This window comes from Lagenorhynchus albirostris, chromosome 5 (assembly GCF_949774975.1).
Source record: "Lagenorhynchus albirostris chromosome 5, mLagAlb1.1, whole genome shotgun sequence".
Classification (NCBI taxonomy): Eukaryota; Metazoa; Chordata; class Mammalia; order Artiodactyla; family Delphinidae; genus Lagenorhynchus; species Lagenorhynchus albirostris.
This window is the reverse complement of record NC_083099.1, coordinates 144,034,082-144,052,272: the sequence shown is the minus strand read 5'-3', so window position 1 is coordinate 144,052,272 and position 18,191 is coordinate 144,034,082. Positions and strand designations below refer to the sequence as shown.

The following is an 18,191-nucleotide window of genomic DNA, read 5'->3' as shown; positions in this document are numbered from 1 at the left end:
TGTGCCGCTGGTTTGCTCCTGCCTGTTGCTGCCTGGTGTTCCTGGTGTGGATGGATCACCCCTCATTCATTCACCAGTGGATGGGTGTTTGGGTTGCTTGCACTGTGAGGCTATTGTGAGTAAGGTTGCTGGGAACACTCACATACGAGTCTGTGGGGACATAAGTTTTAAGTTTGTTTGTTTGTATTCCATTCCTATTTTCAGGTACCATCCTGTTTCAGGACCCCTGATTTATGTGTCCAGCCTGGACTACTGTTTAGGGCTCTAGTCTCACGTCCAGTTTCCTCTTTGACCGTCTGCACTTAGATGACTTACCAGCATCTTTAACTTGATGTTTTCAGAACTAGACTGTTTTCTTCCCTCTGAAACATGTTTTCTCTGGTGGCGTTTTCCAACTCAGTAGCACGCGTTCTCCCTGTGGTTCAAGTTAGATGCACAGCTGCACCCCTGACTCTCCTGGTCCTTAGCCGCCTACAGAGTTCAGCACGTGCTGACGGTTATGTCTGGTTGCAGCCGTGCAGCTGGTATCAAGGCTCTAGGATTCTTTGGGCTTCGTGCTCGCTGGCTCCACTGTAGGAGCAGTGTGTCAGGATCTACCTTAGCAGCAGGTGTTGAACACTGGGTCTGGTGCAGCCGGGGGTCAGATCCCAGAGAGGAATGCAAGAGATCTCAGGATCCTTAATGCAGTAGTACCATTCTGATGATAAACCTATTATTTATATCATTTTTATTAACTGAACGTATACACTTTGTGTTAAGATAAATAATATACATTTCTGTTGGGGAAGGGGAAGGAGGTACTTTGCTTTGTCCACAGTCTTTAATCCCTGAGAATCAAGAATAAGAAAATATTACGGATTTACAGCACCAAAGCAAGCAAATGAAAGTACAGCGTAAACCTCTTCTATAAACAGCGTAGTCAATCAAGTATTTCCTGCACACCCACTTCATGCCAGGTGATCTGCTAGGTGCTGTGAAGGGGCTCACTGACCACTGAGACAGGGCTCCTGTGTGTGCACAAAGTAGTCAAGAAAAGAAGTGTTCATTTCTCTCGGGTAGGCAGTCAGTAGTCGAGGTGCGGGGTCTCAGGGGGAGTACATGTTTAAGCTGTTTGCCAGGGGCAGCCAGAGCATTTTGCATTCCCACTGGTGAAGCATGAGAGACCCAGCTGCCGAACTTACCAGCGCTGGTATTAGCAGTCTTTTAAATTTTAGCTCTTCTGTTCCAAGTGAAGATACTCTCACCGATAGGGCTGTGTAGCAGTGTCTGTTAGTGGCCTTAATTTCGTTTTCCTCTGACTCACCGTGTTGAGCATCTTCTCACGTGCTCGTTTGCCTCCATGCCCTCTTTGGTGATGGGTCTGTTGCATTCTCTTGCCCTGTTTAGAAAACCTCGCTTGTCCTGCATTTCTCCTTTACGATCCTTCAACTGCCACGCTCACAGCACTTCTGACGACAGACGCGTGGGGGTTTTCCCACACTCGGCACTTATGTGACCGCAGCTGGGTGTCCTACGATTGCACTCAGTTCTGACACTACCTACCTGGAGTTAGTGTGTCAGATCCCACAGCCTGAGGGCCAAGTCCCGAGAGACTGCTCCCCCTCCCCCGCCCGTTGCAAATCCAGGGTATCGCCTGTGCTTCTGACTGATCGCCTATAAATTGGAGGTTTCCAAGACCCCCTCCTCAGGGTTGGTTAACCCGCCAGAGCAGCTCACAGAACCCAGAGAAGCATTTTACTTGCGTGGTTTCCAGTATATTGTAGAAGGGTGGAACTCGGGAACGGCCGGCTGGAGGAGAAGCCGAGGGCAGGGGTGGCGAGGAGCCCAGGTTCCCGCTGTCTGGGTGCCTCTCCCTGCCAGCCCCTCCGCGTGCTCACCAACCCCGAAGCTCCCTGACCTTAGGCTAGTGGGATTGTGTGGAGGCCTCCTCACGTGGGCCTGACTCACCAGCAACTCCATCTCCAGCCCCTCTCACCCTGGAGAATGGGGAGTGGGCCTGCAGCCTGCTAACCATGGCTCGGTCCTGGGGCCGGCGGCCACCCAGAGTGGGGGACGCTCCTGTGCTCTTGTCGCTTGGGGATTCACGAGGGACTTAGGAGCTTTGCTGGGAGCTGGTGCAGAGGCCCATGTGTATATTTTCTACTAGTTCTCATGCCCCTTCTCCCCTTTTCCTTACATACTTTGATTTTTGTATGTGGTTTGAGATAGGGAAAAGGGTTTTCTCTTTTCACCTCTGTTCTTCTGTTCTTTCACCTCTTCCTGTGGGGCGACCTTCCTAGCAGATGGAGGGCCTCTCTTTGCACGGCGGCGCTGGGCGTGCTCACTTCTGCTCCATCGTCTCTTGAACTTTGTACCAGTGTCTGCTGCCTGCTTACTGCAGCTTTGTGATGAGTTTTGCTAGCCCACGGCTGGTTCTCAGTTACGCTTTTTACAGAACGCCGTGGCTCTTCTGCTCGTTCACATGTTCACGTGTGTTCAACCTAGTCAGTCAGACAAGAAAACCTGGTGGGACTTTGGCTGAGGTGCGCTCGATCCCGTAGGTTCAGTTTGAGGAGCATTGATAACTTGGTAATGTTGCATTTTTAGTCTATGAACGTGATATAATCTCCATTTATTAAGGTCTCTTAAAATGTTTTGTTAATGATGTTTTCTGTTCTGTTACAGCTCTTGCGCAGCTTTGAAAAGCTAATTTCTGCATGTTTCCCATTGTAATTGGTGTCTTTTTTAGACTTTTCTAACTTGCTGATATATAGAAGCACAGTTCAGTTGTATGTATTGACCTTGTATTCAGCAACTTTGGCAAACTCACTTTTTATTATAATGTATCTTCTGACTCTTTTGGACTTTATGTGGGTAAGCGGAGCATCTGTGAATAATGATTATTTTTTCTTTTCCGGTCCTTACGCTTTATGTTTACTGGGCGGGGAATGTTAGTTTTGTGTCTCTTCGGAGAACTAGCTTTTGGTTTTGTTGATCTTCTGTGTGTTTCTCACTGTTTTAGTCATGTCCCGGCCCTGCACTCGGCCCAGAGGGGGTGCCCTTGCCACCTGAGCCCTTGCTCCCGTGGCCGTCCTTCTTGCCGAGTCCTCCCTCTCCCGGTGTTCTCCTTGCCAGATTTGCCAGATGTGCCCGCAGGTGTGGTTTCATTGTGTAGCCTCCCGTTTATCATACAACGCGAGGAGGCCAGGAGTGCAAAGGACAGCCTCTGGGTTGGCAGAGCCTTAGAACAACTACTAGCCTTAAATGCTGAGGAGCGCTGCTGCCGCTGGTTTCTTCTCTTCCTGCTCTCGGTCTGCTGCTCTGGGGGACCTCCCACGTGAGGGGCTCGTGGATTTTGTAGCGTGGTGTCGGAGGTCGACAGCCAGCCTATACGGTGCAGACGGACTTGATAACACCAGGCTTCTGAAACCTCGGCGCGGGCCCACAGCTCTGCTTTGTGGCCTTCAGAAAGCTTTGTGCCCGCTCTCAGAATGACAGGACATCCCTTCAGCGAGGAAACAGCACACCGTGTTTGATGTGCGAGCTTTAATCAAAGTAACCCGCAGGAGTATTTTGGAAGGAGAGTTAACAACACCTTTTGTTTGTTTCTTCATTGTAAGTTGAAAGTGTTGACAGTTCTAAAATTCTCCTTTTTGCTGGTATAAAGAACTGTTGACACAGTCTTGACCAGAAGTGTAACTGCAGCAGGTGTTCACTTGGGACAAGCAGAATTTTAATTTTCATCTGCTAATATGTATGCCATATACTTTATAGCCTTGTATACGTTTTAATGTTTTTTGTTAAAGTGCAACATAATATTCATTCTTTTTCATAATGGTTTTACTTTTTAACCTTACAGAATTAACACTGAATCCTCCGGAAGGAATTGTGGCAGGTAAGGCAGTGTGAAGTTCACCTCTATCATTTACTCCTGATTGCCAAAGTTTCCTTCAAAGTAAAGTTGTGAAATTTCTTCTTTTCCTGCAGGCCCCATGAATGAAGAGAATTTTTTTGAATGGGAGGCACTGATCATGTAAGTTAATCATATGTGTTGTTTGGTCTTAAGCCTTTGTTGGAAATTAGAGCCGTGAATCCCATTCTGCACTGTGAGTGATCAGAAGCGTCAATGGGGAAAAAAGGGCAAGTGCGCCTCTTTCATTGAGCTTTTCTGTGTCTGCTGATCTGAAAGCAGAAAACACGTACGTTCTTCCAAAAGAAATGAAAGTACTTCCTTAGAACCAGTAAAAGGTTTAGTTGTAAGTGTTTATATTTGTAGAGTTTCAAAATAATGAAGTTTGTGTGTTGGGTTAGCCTCAAACAGAATGGGCTTTGGCTTCAAGGAGTCCCTGTGAGCCTGGGGCTCTGACGGTGCAGAGGGGTCCTCAGGGTGTGGGTGACGCCGCAGGCCTACTGGTGCAGCCTGGGCCCTGCCCACCTGTGTGCCTGGATTCTTCCCCTCCCCCTCCCCTTCCCAGTTCTCCAGCTCCTCTGCTGCTGCTCCTTTTCTGTGTACCTGGACTGGCCTTGCCTTGTCCCCGACTTAGAGATTTGGCTTAGTTCTGAGGTGAGCAGTGTGGTTCCTGACCTCATTCTAGCAAGATCCTGACTGGATTTCCTATTTCACTTACAGTGATGTTGCCTGGAAAGAGCCAAATGGACCCCTGATTCCAGAGTATTCTTTGGCCCTGTGACCCAGGCCCCTTTCTTTCTCATCTTTCTACCTTAGATGTACAATTCTTGGCCATTCTTAGACTGTGCTTTTAACAAAATGTGGTTAGGTAGACTTCAGGAAGTTGAAGTTTATAATCCATTTCAGTAGTCCCGTTAGTAAGATGAGGAATTAGCTGACAGCTTTCAGGTGGGGTTTCGTGGGCTGAGGCGTGCTCTAGCGGGTGGGCCTGGGAGATGTGTGAGGGGTGTGTGGTGTCAGCCTCGTCAGACTTCCTGCATCTGCCCCGTGCCTGTATCCCATGTAGTCTGAAAACAAATTGCTGCTCAGTGTTGTCTGCGGAGCTCAGATTAATACATGAAATTGGTGTGAAAATGAGTTTTTCTCATAAGCAAATGTTTTAAAAATCATTAATAAACACTATGCAGAGAAAGTACAGCGCACCTAACGTTTCCTGAGCACTTGTTATACCCTAATTCCCTGGGCCTGTGATACTCATTTTCTTTCTGTGTTTAAATGTTTCTGGCATGATGATGACTTCACAGTCTGTGTTTGTATCTAATATGGTGTTGCGCCTTTCACCCCCTAAAGCACCTGCAGATTGCGTGCTGGGCCTCCTGGTCAGCGGTGTCCTTCGTTCGCTGCAACAGGGCGTTGCGCACTCGGGTCAGCTATAGCTTTTTATCTTTAGGGAAACAGTACGCCCCAGGGCAGCTGTCCTGGCTGGGGTGCACAGACGATTGGAAGGCCTTTGTGAGCGCACAGGTCAGCGGGCCCCTGACGGTTTCTCCGTCCTGGGAAGGTGTGGCTGGTGCGCGCCCACAGGAGGCTACTGAGAAGCCTTTCCAGGGACACTTGAGCCTTCCAGTACGGTTTTTTTTTTAAGGGTTTATTGTTAAGAATCTGTTAGGATAAACATTACTAATTATAGATAAATAACGTAAAGTTAAACCAGTATTTTGAAAACTTACCTTAAAAAGTAATTAGAAGTAATTTTAGGTAGAACACTTTTATGTTTGAAGAAGGCTTTTGCGTTAGTATGGAATTCCCCTGCCTCAGGATGTGGTGAGTTTGCGGGTTTGGTCCTATTCCAGATCCTTTCCCAAACAAGAGGCTGTTTACAAAGGTACTTAAAACATCTATTAAGGAATTAGCTGTCCTCCTCTTGATTTGTCTCGCTCCGCTGTTCTGGCAGACAGCTGGCCGAGTTTCACTCCTTAGTGATAGGTTTTCTCTTCTCTCATTTTATTCGTCGATTGTTTCCAGAGTTTCTTCCATACCCTAGTGCTTCTAAAAGCCACACTTGCCTCCGTTTCTGGGAGTCTGCTGCTGTTGCAGTAGTGCTTACCTGCGGAGCCTCAGCTGTGCAATGCAGAGAACATCTTTTCAGATGTTCAGGCAACAAATACTGAGTGCCTGTTATATTAGGGCCCTCGTCTGAGGATACAGGCGTGTCCTAGGTGACCCCAAACCTCCACCCTGAAAGAACAAGATTAAGGGACTAGGATGGGGAGCACAACAAATTAACCAACAGGAATAAAATCAACACGGCCTGTTCTCTGATTAAAAGGAGACAGAACTCTAGAGACTCCCGGCCGAGCTTAGGGCAGAGTTTGACCTGTGACCCAGTGGGAGAGGGCTGGGGCTTCCGGTCAGTGACACTGACGCTGTGTGTGGCTGGCCTGGCTTTATGGTCTTGGGCAGTCACTCTGCCTCTCTGACCTTCGCTTATTTGGATCGGTACAGAGCCTCGACACCTTTTTAGACCAGTGGCTTCACTTCACCTCTTCCAGCTCCAGGCTCTCTGGCCTGTGCAGCCTCGTTGGCCCTTGGCCGCGGCGTGGCAGCTGTGGAGGGTCCACGCGAGCTTCTGCAGGACAGGAGGGGCCCTGCCGTGCAGGACGGCGGTTTATCCTCCGTGGCTGGAAGAGGCGTGAAGCCCTGGGCGTCGTGCTGCCCCGTTTCTGTCCTGCCCCAGGTTTCTTCAGGCAGCCGCATGGTGACCTCCCTGCCTGGTCTGTGGCGAGCCGCTGTCCCGTCTCCAGATCAGGGCCCCGAGGCTGTGGTGAGATGAGAAGGCCCTTCCCTTCCCCAGCGGTGGGGGCCCTTGGCCGACGCCGTCCCCGCATCTCTGCTGGCGCACTCGGGTCCCAGCTGGTTCACTCCTGCGGTGGGGAGGCTTCCCCCGGCTGCGGCTCCTCCTAGGCTGTGCTTGGCTCATGCTGGGTGCCCAGGCCACACTCACGGCGCCGCCCTCTGCACCAGGCTTTCTGCTTTACAGAAGCCTGGCTCCGGGCAGGATCGTGCCTGCTCAGCTAAACCTGAGACACGACAATAGGTGTTCATGATGTGCACTGTATGTTCTCTGACCCAGCCGTTCCCACCCTGGGGATGCCCTCAGACATTCTGTTAGGAAAACCTCTGTGTAAGGAAGCTTATTACAACACTCACTGCAATCATAAAAGAAAGTGGAAACATCGTTGTTCGGTATAAGTTACGGACATCCAATCAGCAGGATGCCGGCAGCACTGCCGTGGTTCACGCAGTTCACGCAGCCAGCGTCGTTCACGCAGACGCTGAACGACCGGTCTAGACCAGTGTTGTCACGAGGTGTGGCCTCGCCCCCAGGGACTTTGGGCAGTGTCTGGAGACATTGTGGCTGTCACACCGGGTAGCAGGGGGAGATCTCTACTGGCCCCGGGTGGGAGAGCGCTGAGCGCCCCGCCGTGCCCAGGACGCCCGAGGTGGCAGTGGTGCTGAGGCCGAGAGACCCTGGTGTGGCCGGGTGCAGTCCATAGTTTTATTGAGATAGAAGTTAACGTGCAGAGTTTCACCTGTATTAAGTGCGCAAGTCAATGATTTTTAGTAAATTAAATTTATAGAGTTTGCAGTCATCACACTTCACTTTTAGAGCATTTCCAAACACGTGCTCACACCCCTGTGCACCCAGTCCCCACTCCCCCTCCGCCACGGGCACCCTCTGACCTGCTCTCTGACTCTGTTGATTGGCCTTTTCTGGACTGCTGCTGCAAGTGGGATCACACGATGCAGCATCTTCGGTGTCTGGCTCCTTTTCTGGGCAGCCTGTGGGAGCGGCCCCTTGCCGTCACCACTGAGCTGTGTCCGCCGTGAACGGACCCGCTCGCCCATCGACGGGCATTTGGCGGCTTCCCTCTTCGGCTGTGTGACGGTGCAGCTGCGAACATGGGGCCTAAGTCTGTGCGGATGGGTTTCCCCCTCCCTCGGCTGGATGCGCAGGAGTGGCCCTCCTGGCGTATAGTGTCACCGTTTTACACTCCCACCCGCAGTGCCGAGTTCTCGGCTCTCCACTTCCTCACCCTCTTGGTGGTGTGTGATGCCAGCTGTCCTGCTGGGTGTGAGGTGGGTCTCGTTGTGGGTTTGGACTGCGTTGCCCTAGTAACTGATGCTGTTGAGCATCTTTTCATGGGCTTATGAGCCATTCATCTATCTTTTTTGGTGAACTTCAGAACTTTTGCCCATTTTTTAATTGGGTTGTCTTCTTATTTGGTCCTAAGAGTTCTTTATATATTTTGGATACAAAGTCCTTTATCAGATGTATCAGTATGATTTTCAGATATTTTCTCCCAGTCTGCAGCTTTCCTTTTCCTTTTCTTTTTTATGTTTTAGGCCGAGCTGTGCGGAATGTGGGATCTTAGTTCCCTGACCAGGGATCAAACCCATGCCCCCTGCATTGGGAGCGTGGAGTCTTAACCACTGAACCGCTAGGGAAGTCCCTCCTTTTCATTTTCTTAACGGGGTCTTCTGAAACGCACAGGTTTTCATTTCCAATGAAATGCAGTTCAGCAGTTTTTCCTTGTATAGATTATGCTTTTGGTGTCATATAACCCAAGGTTGAAAAGATTTTCTCCTGTGTTTTCTTCTAGATGTTTTGTATTTATAGCTCTTAAATTTAGGTTTTTGGCCCATTTTGGATAATTTTGGAGTATAGCATTAGGTAAGAGCCAGGTTCATTTTTTGGCACGTGGCTGTCCAGTTGTCTTGCACCATTTGTTGAAAAGAAAATCCTTCCTGCATTGAATCGCCTTGGACCTTTGTCAGAATCAGTTCCCTAAGTGTGAGGGTTCATTTTGGACTCTGAATCCTGTTCCGTTGACCTGTGCTTGACCCTCCATGAGCACCACACACTCCGTCATTGCAGCTGGATAGTAAGCTTTGAAATTGGGAGGTGTTTTGTTCTCCTCTTTCAAGATGTCTTACCTATTCTGGGTCCCTTGGTCTCCATTGGAATCTGGGGATCAGCTTGTCATTTTCTGTGAAGAAACCAGCTGGGATTTGACAGGGATTGTGTTGAGCCTCTAGGTCAGCTTGAGGAATGTTGACCGTCTAACAATCTTGAGTGCTCCAATCCATGCACATGGAGTGTCTCTCCACTTATTCAGGCCTTTAAAAATCCCCTCAGCGATGCCATGGTACGTTTTTAGTAAAAAACGATCCAGTTTTTGCAGATGAAGGTATGTGAGTGGATGCACTTGGAGGGGAAGCCTGGGAGGGTGGCCAGACTCCGTAGTGGCTGCCTCAGAGCTGGTTCAGGGAGGGGCAAGGAGGCATTTGCTTCTTACTTTATTTACTTATGTATCTGAGTATTTTCTAACATACATATTTTTTCTAGTTAGAGTCAGAGTTTATGTTGCAGAAGTCCATGTCAGAATTCACTATGAAGTTCTTGTAATTGATGAACTTATTTAGTGAACTTTAAATATAGTTCAAATATATTTGAGTTAAAGTTTTCAGAAATTTCTGTTGCAAGCAAAAACTAGGGGATGACCGTAGACTCATTTCAGACGGATTTAATCATGAAAATAATTACATGGAAGGAAGCCTGTATTTGTTACCACCGTGCTTTCCTGAGATGGAAGGCCCTGTCCTTTTCCTCCCTCACAGTTTAACCAGCGCTGGTTCTCTACATCAGGATCGCTAGGGTGCTTTGCACACAACAAAAGAGGAAAACGGCTCTTGGGTCCATCCGCAGAGACTCGGTGCTGAGTCAGGGCTGGTGCCAGATGGGTGTAGACACAAATTCCGGCTGAGACCCCCAGGCTCCCAAGGAGACAGGCAGCGAGGGCACTGTGTCCGGGACGACAGCTCCCTGCAGCCCTTCCTGGCTTTCCTGCAGGTGTGAAGGTCCTGTGAGCGGGAACTTCCGGTCAGTTTCTGTGCAGCCTCGCTGCTGGCGGGGTGACCCTCACGCAGCAGGCGCTCCTTCAGTGACTTGGGGGCGTAGAGGCACAGCTGGGCACCCCGGAGCTGGAGTCGTGGCTTCTAGAGCCCCTGGCCCGGGGGCTGTGCTTGCATCCCACCTCCACTGGGGAGGTGGGGGCTTTGGCAAGAAGCTTCGGCCGAGCTGCGGAGCCAGGGGTGCAGGAAGGAGGTGGCGCACCTGCTCTGACGCCAGGCCCCCTCACGCCACCGCCGGGTGCTCTGTGTGGGTTCACAGAGCGAGGGCAGTGACACCCTCGCCTGGACTGGAGGGTGTTCGTGAAGCAGTGTGCCCTTCTTTTTTATGCTTCAAGTGGTCATGGCTTTGGAGAATAATTGTCCCTTGGTGATCAAGTTCAAGTGTGCGCTAGTGGATGGGTTTACGGTCTCCATTATTTCAAGCCTCGTGTGTATGTTTGAGAATTTTGTCTGTGTGCTATGACAAACTTGAAAAAGAACAGCGCAAAAACAGCTTCTTCCACACCTGCCGCAGCTGGAGTGACGTGCAGGCTGCGGTCCTGGAACATGCCTGGCGGGCAGATGGCTCACTGACGCCCAGACACACCCGGCTTCCACGGTGCAGCACTCTGGCCTCCCTGCCGCCTTCAGTGTGCAGGCCGTGGGCTGCTTTTGTCATCTCTGTACAGTTTAGCGATGAAAGGCAAAGCACGGTGCTTCACTCGAGTTTAACGTTGAAAGACTAACCAAGCGTGTCTCCAGTTTCTATTGGCTCTGCAAGTGACCGACCCCCAGTGATGGCTCGTGGCTGCAGGTGTTGAGCCAGCGCTGTCCTTTGGGAGGAGCGAGCGTTGCTGGGCCCTGGTTGGGCTTAGCCCGTGGGTGCAACTCTCCCACTGCTGGCTCCCTGGCCCCTCGTTCCCCTAAAGCTGGGAAGTCAGAGTGCTCTATTGCCTTTACAGAGGAGAGCAAGGGCGTTCTGCTTTACTCTTAATACTAGTCTCAGAAAATAAAACACTTACCTCAGAGCTCTGAAATAATTTCGGCCGTTATTTTAATCAATTAAGATAGAAAATAACTTGCAGGCTTTGAAGAGTTTGTATTTGCCTCAGATAAATTTGATTTTGAGGTGAGACCTTCTTTGGTGAAAGTGGAGTGAGGCTGTCCTGAGTATGACAGGAAAGCTTGTCCAAAAACAACACTAATATCTCCCGTCTTGGTCCAGGAATTTACTTGATAGCGTTTCCCATGAAGTCAGTAGGCAGGCCCCTGTGCACGTGGGCGCACCTGTGTGCTGGGCCAAGGCACTGGGCATTCTGGAAGAGAAAGAAGCCCCTGTTGCAAACCAGTCGCAAACCAGAGCATTTGAAAATGGCTTTGATATTTCAGATGTGGGAGCACTTTAGGAGATGTTTGATCTTGCTTCTGAAGCTGTGGACGACCTAGTGGGTTTTTTTGTGTTTTTTTTTTAAAGAAAGCTCTATTATGAGAAACAAAGACCTGAGCAGATATCAAAGTCTTGAGAAAATACCACTTGGCTCAGTCCAAAAGCACTTAACTTCCCAGACATTCTTTTCTGTTCTAACTTGGAGGTGCCCAGAATACCAAGGCACTGCGAGCATTCCTGGTGTGGCCGCAGCCCTGATTTGCAGGCTCCTGGGTTAGCAGCCTGAGCTGCCCTCTGCTCTCCGCTGAGCCACCCGATCCGGGACCTGGCCTGAGTCAGGTGACCCTCGCTGAGGCGACAGCACTGCTTCCTGGCACCTTCCCTCGGGAGGCCGTGTGAGGGCCAGCGCAGTGGTGTTTATCCTCTACTGTGAGTTGTAGGCTGGAAGAGGGGCGGGGGGCGCAGGCTCTCCCCTGCCGTCGGCGCTGACCCCCTCCAGAGGGGAGGGCTTGGAAGGCGGCTGTCGGGGAGCCGCGGCCCCCGAGCTCGCCTCTCCGTGTGGCCGTCCTGTCCCTGCTTCCTGCCGGGGCTCTGGGCGCCGCTGTCTGGGGACGCTCATCCCTCCACGGCAGAGTAGTAGCTTTCCACTCTTGGTTTCCCCACAAGTAGCGAGGACACAGTTTTCAGAATCCAGATGTGTCTTCAATTGAAAACAATGTGGCTCCGCCGAACACTTGCTGCCTTGTTCTTGTTTTGGCCATTTTACCAGCCCCTCCCCACCCCATGATGCAGTCCTGGCCTCCACTGCACTGGTGCCGTCGAAATCCCTAGGCATTGTCACCAGGTGGAAGTGAAGCCGCCTGCACAGTTTCTTTGAGAATTTTTTGTCTACTTGAACTGCTGCTGTAGCGCGGGGTCTCGGCCCCTGTGCTGGTCGTCGGGGCCCGTGTGTTACGCACTTGGGGCCTTGCCCTCTCCGCGCCCAGAAAGAGAACGGGATTCCTCTTCGTGTTGAACTGACCGGTCTTCGCAGAGTGCTTGTCTGGTGTCGCTGTGTGTAGCTGTCATTCGGCAGCTCTGCCTCCTGATAAAAATGTACGGAGGAGAGATGGTCTTAGATTTTAAACTAGATTTTAAACTGCTGTTGTGCATGTTTTATAAAGGACGTTTGTAAGGGGAGGAGGCGTTCCTCTCTCTGTTAATGTGCGAGCTGCTCTCCCTCTCCCTCTCCCTCTCCCTCTCCCTCTCCCTCTCCCTCTCCCTCTCCCTCTCCCTCTCCCTCTCCCTCTCCCTCTCCCTCTCCCTCTCCCTCTCCCTCTCCCTCTCCCTCTCCCTCTCCCTCTCCCTCTCCCTCTCCCTCTCCCTCTCCCTCTCCCTCTCCCTCTCCCTCTCCCTCTCCCTCTCCCTCTCCCTCTCCCTCTCCCTCTCCCTCTCCCTCTCCCTCTCCCTCTCCCTCTCCCTCTCCCGCTGGCCTTCACGTCTTGTCTGTTGGTCAAGATAGTGTTGATTTATATATAGAGAGCTTTAAAATTTGACAGGACTTTGGAAGTGGTTTGGCCCGTTTCTGCTATTTTCCACACCAGGAGGACGTGAACTCAGGCAGGCAGGCACATGCCTGGTGACGGTGAGGACTCAGGTGACTGCATGGTCCCAGGAGGTGGCACGAGCCCAGGCCTGCAGGTCAGGGCTTGTGGCTGCCGCACGTGCGCACGAGCATCATCAGTGCTCCGTACGTGCTCTGTATCTGTTTCTTGAAGGTTACAAAACCACTTCTCAGGCACATTTAAAAATTAAAAGTAGCCTTTGAAGTAACAACTCTTCACCCCTCGTTCATTAGTACAATAGAGTCCTGCTCTAACATGTACCAGGGTTTGTATCTTTATCCTAAAATGTAATTGTACCACATAGAAAGACAGAATCCCTGCTGGCCCACTCTCAGCCTTATTAATGTGAAAATGCCCGTGAGCCGGTCTCTGTGATTTAAACCTGATTGGAACGGAAGGATGACACGTTACTTTCCAACCATAAAAAATACCAATTCATTGTTATCATGATATTTAGATAATCTTTTCATGCACATTTGTGAAGCAGTAGATATTTCCTTAACTCGTTTCTAAAGTGTGGGAGACATTGAAAAAAATCTACCTTGAAGTTCTGTCTCTGTATTTTGTATCTTTTAGGGGCCCAGAAGACACCTGTTTTGAGTTTGGGGTTTTTCCTGCCATCCTGAGTTTCCCACTTGATTACCCGTTAAGTCCTCCAAAGATGAGATTTACCTGTGAGATGTTTCATCCCAACAGTAAGTGCTTTTGAAGTATTTTTGATGGTTCCAGGAGAGGCCTAGAGATTGTGTGCATGTGGGCATTCATGGTATACTTTTGTTTTGCTCTGTGTTTGGAATTTTCCATAATACAAAGTTTAAAAATTCATTATGGTCAGAAGAGTTGATGGAGGAAGTCAACAAGTTCAAGGTGATTAACTATAAAATACAACTATGAAGAGGATTGTGGGTAATTAAAAAATAAATGATAAGGGCTTCCCTGGTGGCGCAGTGGTTAGGAATCTGCCTGCCAATGCAGGGGACACGGGTTTGATCCCTGGTCCAGGAAGATCCCACATGCCGTGGAGCAGCTAAGCCCTGTGCCACAACTACTGAGCCCACGTGCCACAACTACTGAAGCTTGAGCACCTAGAGCCCGTGCTCCACAACAAGAGAAGCCACCGCAATGAGAATCCCGCACACCGCAACGAAGAGTAGCCCCCGCTCGCGGCAATTAGAGAAAGCCCGTGCGCAGCAACGAAGACCCAAAGCAGCCAAAAATAAATAAGTAAATAATAAGATTATATTGAAGATAAATATATTCTTTAGAACAATACCTGTGATGTGGTTTAAAGACAAATACGGCCAATCGACTGATTGAATTATGTGTGTACTAAGAATAGCCTGATAATATTATTTTATTTATTTATTTATTTTTTTGCGGTACACGGGCCTCTCACTGCTGTGGCCTCTCCCGTTGCGGAGCACAGGCTCCGGACGCGCAGGCTCAGCGGCTATGGCTCACGGGCCCAGCCGCTCCGCGGCATGTGGGATCCTCCTGGACCGGGGCACGAAACCGTGTCCCCTGCATCGGCAGGCGGACTCTCAACCACTGCGCCACCAGGGAAGCCCCTGATAATATTATTTTTGATGTTCAGGTAATCAATGCAAATAGTTTTTAAATTTGGCCTTACTGTAGGTGGGTATCTGTTACTTCTATTTTGTAAAAATTATTTTTGAGAAGAGCTATTCAGTAGGTCTGCCAATGTCATAAAAATTGGTCGGTCCATAAATACTTAAAAAAATAATCCAGCAGATTCACTGAGAGTTGCTGGGATGGGGTGGTGAGCAGACGGTCAGAGGTGGGGGCTGGACGGTCAGGAGCTCCCAGTCTGAGGATGGACGCTGATGAAGGAATCGTACAGAGAGATGTGAAACCACATGGGAGGCCAGGGAGGCCCCTGCAGGGGTGGTGATTGAACCCACCACCTGCAGGAGGAGCTGTAGGAGTTACCCAGGGGTCTGTTTGGGGCGGGGAGGGGGTCTAGCAGGTGCAGAGGCCCAGTGTGAGGAGGGAGGGGGAGGGGGAGGGGCCAAACCAGTTCAGGCCTTTTGGTCAACATTAAAGATTTTGATGTTTATCCGAGGAGCAGTGGAGACCCGCTGAGGGGCTGGGAGTGAGCATGAGGGGCGGCGTGACCAGCATGGCCTTTGAAGGGTGATTGTGGTGCAGGCTGGAAGTGGAGTGGAGCGCGTGCTGGGCTGCTGCCGTGGCCTGGAGGGGAGACCGCCAGCCTGGCACCAGCGGGAGTTGTTGGCGCTGAAGCGCTGTGGCTGGGCGGGGACTCGGGAGGGTTAGGAAATGACACTGCTGTGGTGTGGTGGTGGGGGGTGGCAGGGACACAGCTGCTTTTTGATGTTTCTGGGGTCAGCGGTGTCATCGCATGGTGCTGTCACCTTGAGGAAGTGACACTGAAGTTGAAAACTCTGCAACACCTCCTCTCTGTCCGTGGCAGAGAGAACTGTTCAAAGCATTCTGGGCGCCCTGGTCCCGTGTGTGTGGACTTCAGACGGCCATCCTGGTGTCTGAGACAGACCACACGTGGTTTCCTAACCCTTCAGTGAGAGTTTGCGGTACAGTTTCAAAGCATAGAAACCACTAGAACAAGGGGTGCATGGGGAAAATGAGGGACCAGGTGTAAAAGAAAGGCTGCTTATAACGACTCACATTTCTAAATGGTCACGAAATGCTGAGTTCATGAGTGAGGGTGACGTAAATAAATTTATTTAAAATGGTCTGGTATTCTTACTATTATAACTTAATAGCCTTACAGTTTTACAAGTGATGCCTGGATATCTGAGCATATACTAAACCATCTGAGAATTTCCCCAAGTATGTGTAAGAGAAAGATAACAGGTGCTTTTGACCTTCTTGACAGGACCAACCCCAGACTTTGAATTGAAAGTTTATTTTTCTTGAATCAGATCTTGAGGGTCTCGTTAGTGGTGCTGTTGATGGGAGATGCGTTTAGACTTAGGCATAGCTGATGTCCAGAGGAGCCAGTTATAGTAAGTTAGCAAGAGGAGTCCAGGCATCTGTCTTGCTCTGGGTGTTTAATTCCTGTAGCGTTTTTCCCAGCTATGGCAACGTATATTTTACACAGTCCATTTCAGGGATTTAATGGCAGAACGAGGGACATCTAAGAAACCTTTTATGAAAAGTGTTGTGAAGAGTCTAATTACATGAGGTATTTTGGTGGAATATCTGGCTGCCAGGTAGCCTTTCCTTTATCCCCTTTGGATATAGTACTTTTTAAATCCACATGAAGGTGGAGTCACGCCATGACACTAGAGCTGTTCAGACTGGCCCAGCACCCTGTCGGCGCGTGAGCGGTGCCCTGGGAGCCCGGCCGGGCCCGCGGGGAGCACGTGCACGTGAGCGTGGCCGTGGATGTGGCGCTGGGGCCGCAGGTGGTGCCGCGTGCACACAGCTCCGTCCCGGTGTCTGCGCCGCTTGCTGTCCTTTCTCTGTGGGCCTGACTGAGCGCCCTATCGCGGGCCCATTCCCTCGGCTCACCGGGTGTGCTCTGACCCCGCAGTCTACCCTGATGGCAGAGTCTGCATCTCCATCCTGCACGCTCCCGGCGACGACCCCATGGGCTACGAGAGCAGCGCCGAGCGGTGGAGCCCCGTGCAGAGCGTGGAGAAGATCCTCCTGTCGGTGGTGAGCATGCTGGCAGGTAACGCCCGCCCCGCCGGCTCCTGGCGCACTGCAGGTTCACGTCCAGAGGGGGAGAGCCGACACTCCGTGCTGCTTCTCCTTCCTCGTTAACCTTGTCTTATAACTCCCTGTCCACCGTGAGGAGTCGATGTGTACTGGTTTCTTTTCTGCTTTTTCATGTAATGTCACTCATACACACTTTGCCAAGCGTAAGCTGCTTTTTATAATTACAGATGTAAAGATGGTCTTGTGTGTATCACATTGTTGGCCATGAGTAGCCGTGGGCATTTCATTCATTCAGTGGGCACTATATTGCAGACATCGTGTCCTGGGGTGTAAAGCTCAGGTGACACTGACCCCAACCTTAAGGCCCCACGTTCTAAGGGAACTTTCACAGCCACCAGCTGTTGCAGGCCACTGTGATAAATCCTGAGATCAGGGTGCAGGGGACACTTCCCGAGGTGAGTTTAGAACAAGTGGGAGTTAACAAGGTTGTGGGGGGGCACGGACCCTCTGGCGGCGTCACCAGGACTATAGGTATGGCTGGAGCCCGGCTGGGGGCGGGGCGCCCTGTGGACCTGCACTGGCCCGGAGCTGACGCTCGCTCGTGGGGCTGTTAGACCACGGATCGCCCTTGCAGCCCACGTGCTTGAAACAGGCGGGGTGGGTCCCAGGCCAAGAGGATGGGGGAGGTTGGGGGGACCTTGGAGACTCCGGCTCTAGGGCTCAGCGTCCTGGGGCGGGGGCGCTCCTGCCCTCACTGTGGGGTGGAGGGGTGCGGACTTTGGGGACAGGACTCCAGAGGGAGCAGGATTTGGGGGAGAGAAGAGTTCAGGGTGTTGTGTGAGTGGCCACCTTGACGGGGGCTCTCGGGGACTGGCTGTGGAGGTGAGGGTGTGTGCCCTCTCCAGGTAGACAGGGCTCGTGGCGGGAGGGAGCTGAGAGAGGAACGGCCCGGCAGCCCCGGGGGAAGAGAGCGCCCATGAAACGGAGGAGCTTCGAGCGGAGAGAGCTGGTGGCCAAACAGGAGGCCCGAGGGGGAGGCCCCCAGTGGCCCCTTGATCTGCTCGGCTGGTGCCTCCTGAGTGAAGCCGAGTTGGCTGGTGCGGCCCTTGGGAGGCTCAGGTGGAGGAGCCCTGAGGGTGGGTCTGTCAGCCGCTGCTCCGCCCCGTCCCTCAGGGGTAGGCTCTCGTCTCCACAGAACTGCTGTCCTTGCCTGGAGTTCCACGTCCCTCAGCGCTTCTGGTTACCTCTCTGGGAAGATCAGTGATGTTCTTACAGGAGGTGGGAGGTCTTGCCAGGGCCTTCGTTCTTGAGCCCCTTCACGTGGAGGTTCTCCTTCTCTTTCAGAGCCCAACGATGAAAGCGGGGCCAACGTGGATGCCTCCAAAATGTGGCGGGATGACCGGGAACAGTTTTACAAGATCGCCAAGCAGATCGTGCAGAAGTCGCTGGGGCTCTGAGCCCTGCCCACGTGTGTGCCCCGCTGTGCGCCCGCTGGGGCTCTGAGCCCTGCCCACGTGTGTGCCCCGCTGTGCGCCCGCTGGGGCTCTGAGCCCTGCCCACGTGTGTGCCCCGCTGTGCGCCCGCTGGGGCTCTGAGCCCTGCCCACGTGTGTGCCCCGCTGTGCGCCCGCTGGGGCTCTGGGCCCTGCCCACGTGTGTGCCCCGCTGTGCGCCCGCTGGGGCTCTGGGCCCTG

General features: G+C 51.6%; 1 protein-coding gene across 1 annotated transcript in view; it reads left to right on the top strand.

Moving 5' to 3' along the window:
* UBE2G2 (ubiquitin conjugating enzyme E2 G2) overlaps positions 1–17,984 on the top strand; it is a 28,690-nt gene extending 10,706 nt beyond the window's left edge. The window contains exons 2-6 of the mRNA XM_060151092.1: positions 3,839–3,874; positions 3,967–4,012; positions 13,412–13,530; positions 16,371–16,511; positions 17,843–17,984. Coding sequence (XP_060007075.1) covers positions 3,839–3,874; positions 3,967–4,012; positions 13,412–13,530; positions 16,371–16,511; positions 17,843–17,955 — 455 coding nt within the window. The 3' untranslated portion in view covers positions 17,956–17,984. The remainder of the gene's footprint in view (positions 1–3,838; positions 3,875–3,966; positions 4,013–13,411; positions 13,531–16,370; positions 16,512–17,842) is intronic.
* The last annotated feature ends 207 nt before the right edge of the window (positions 17,985–18,191 follow it).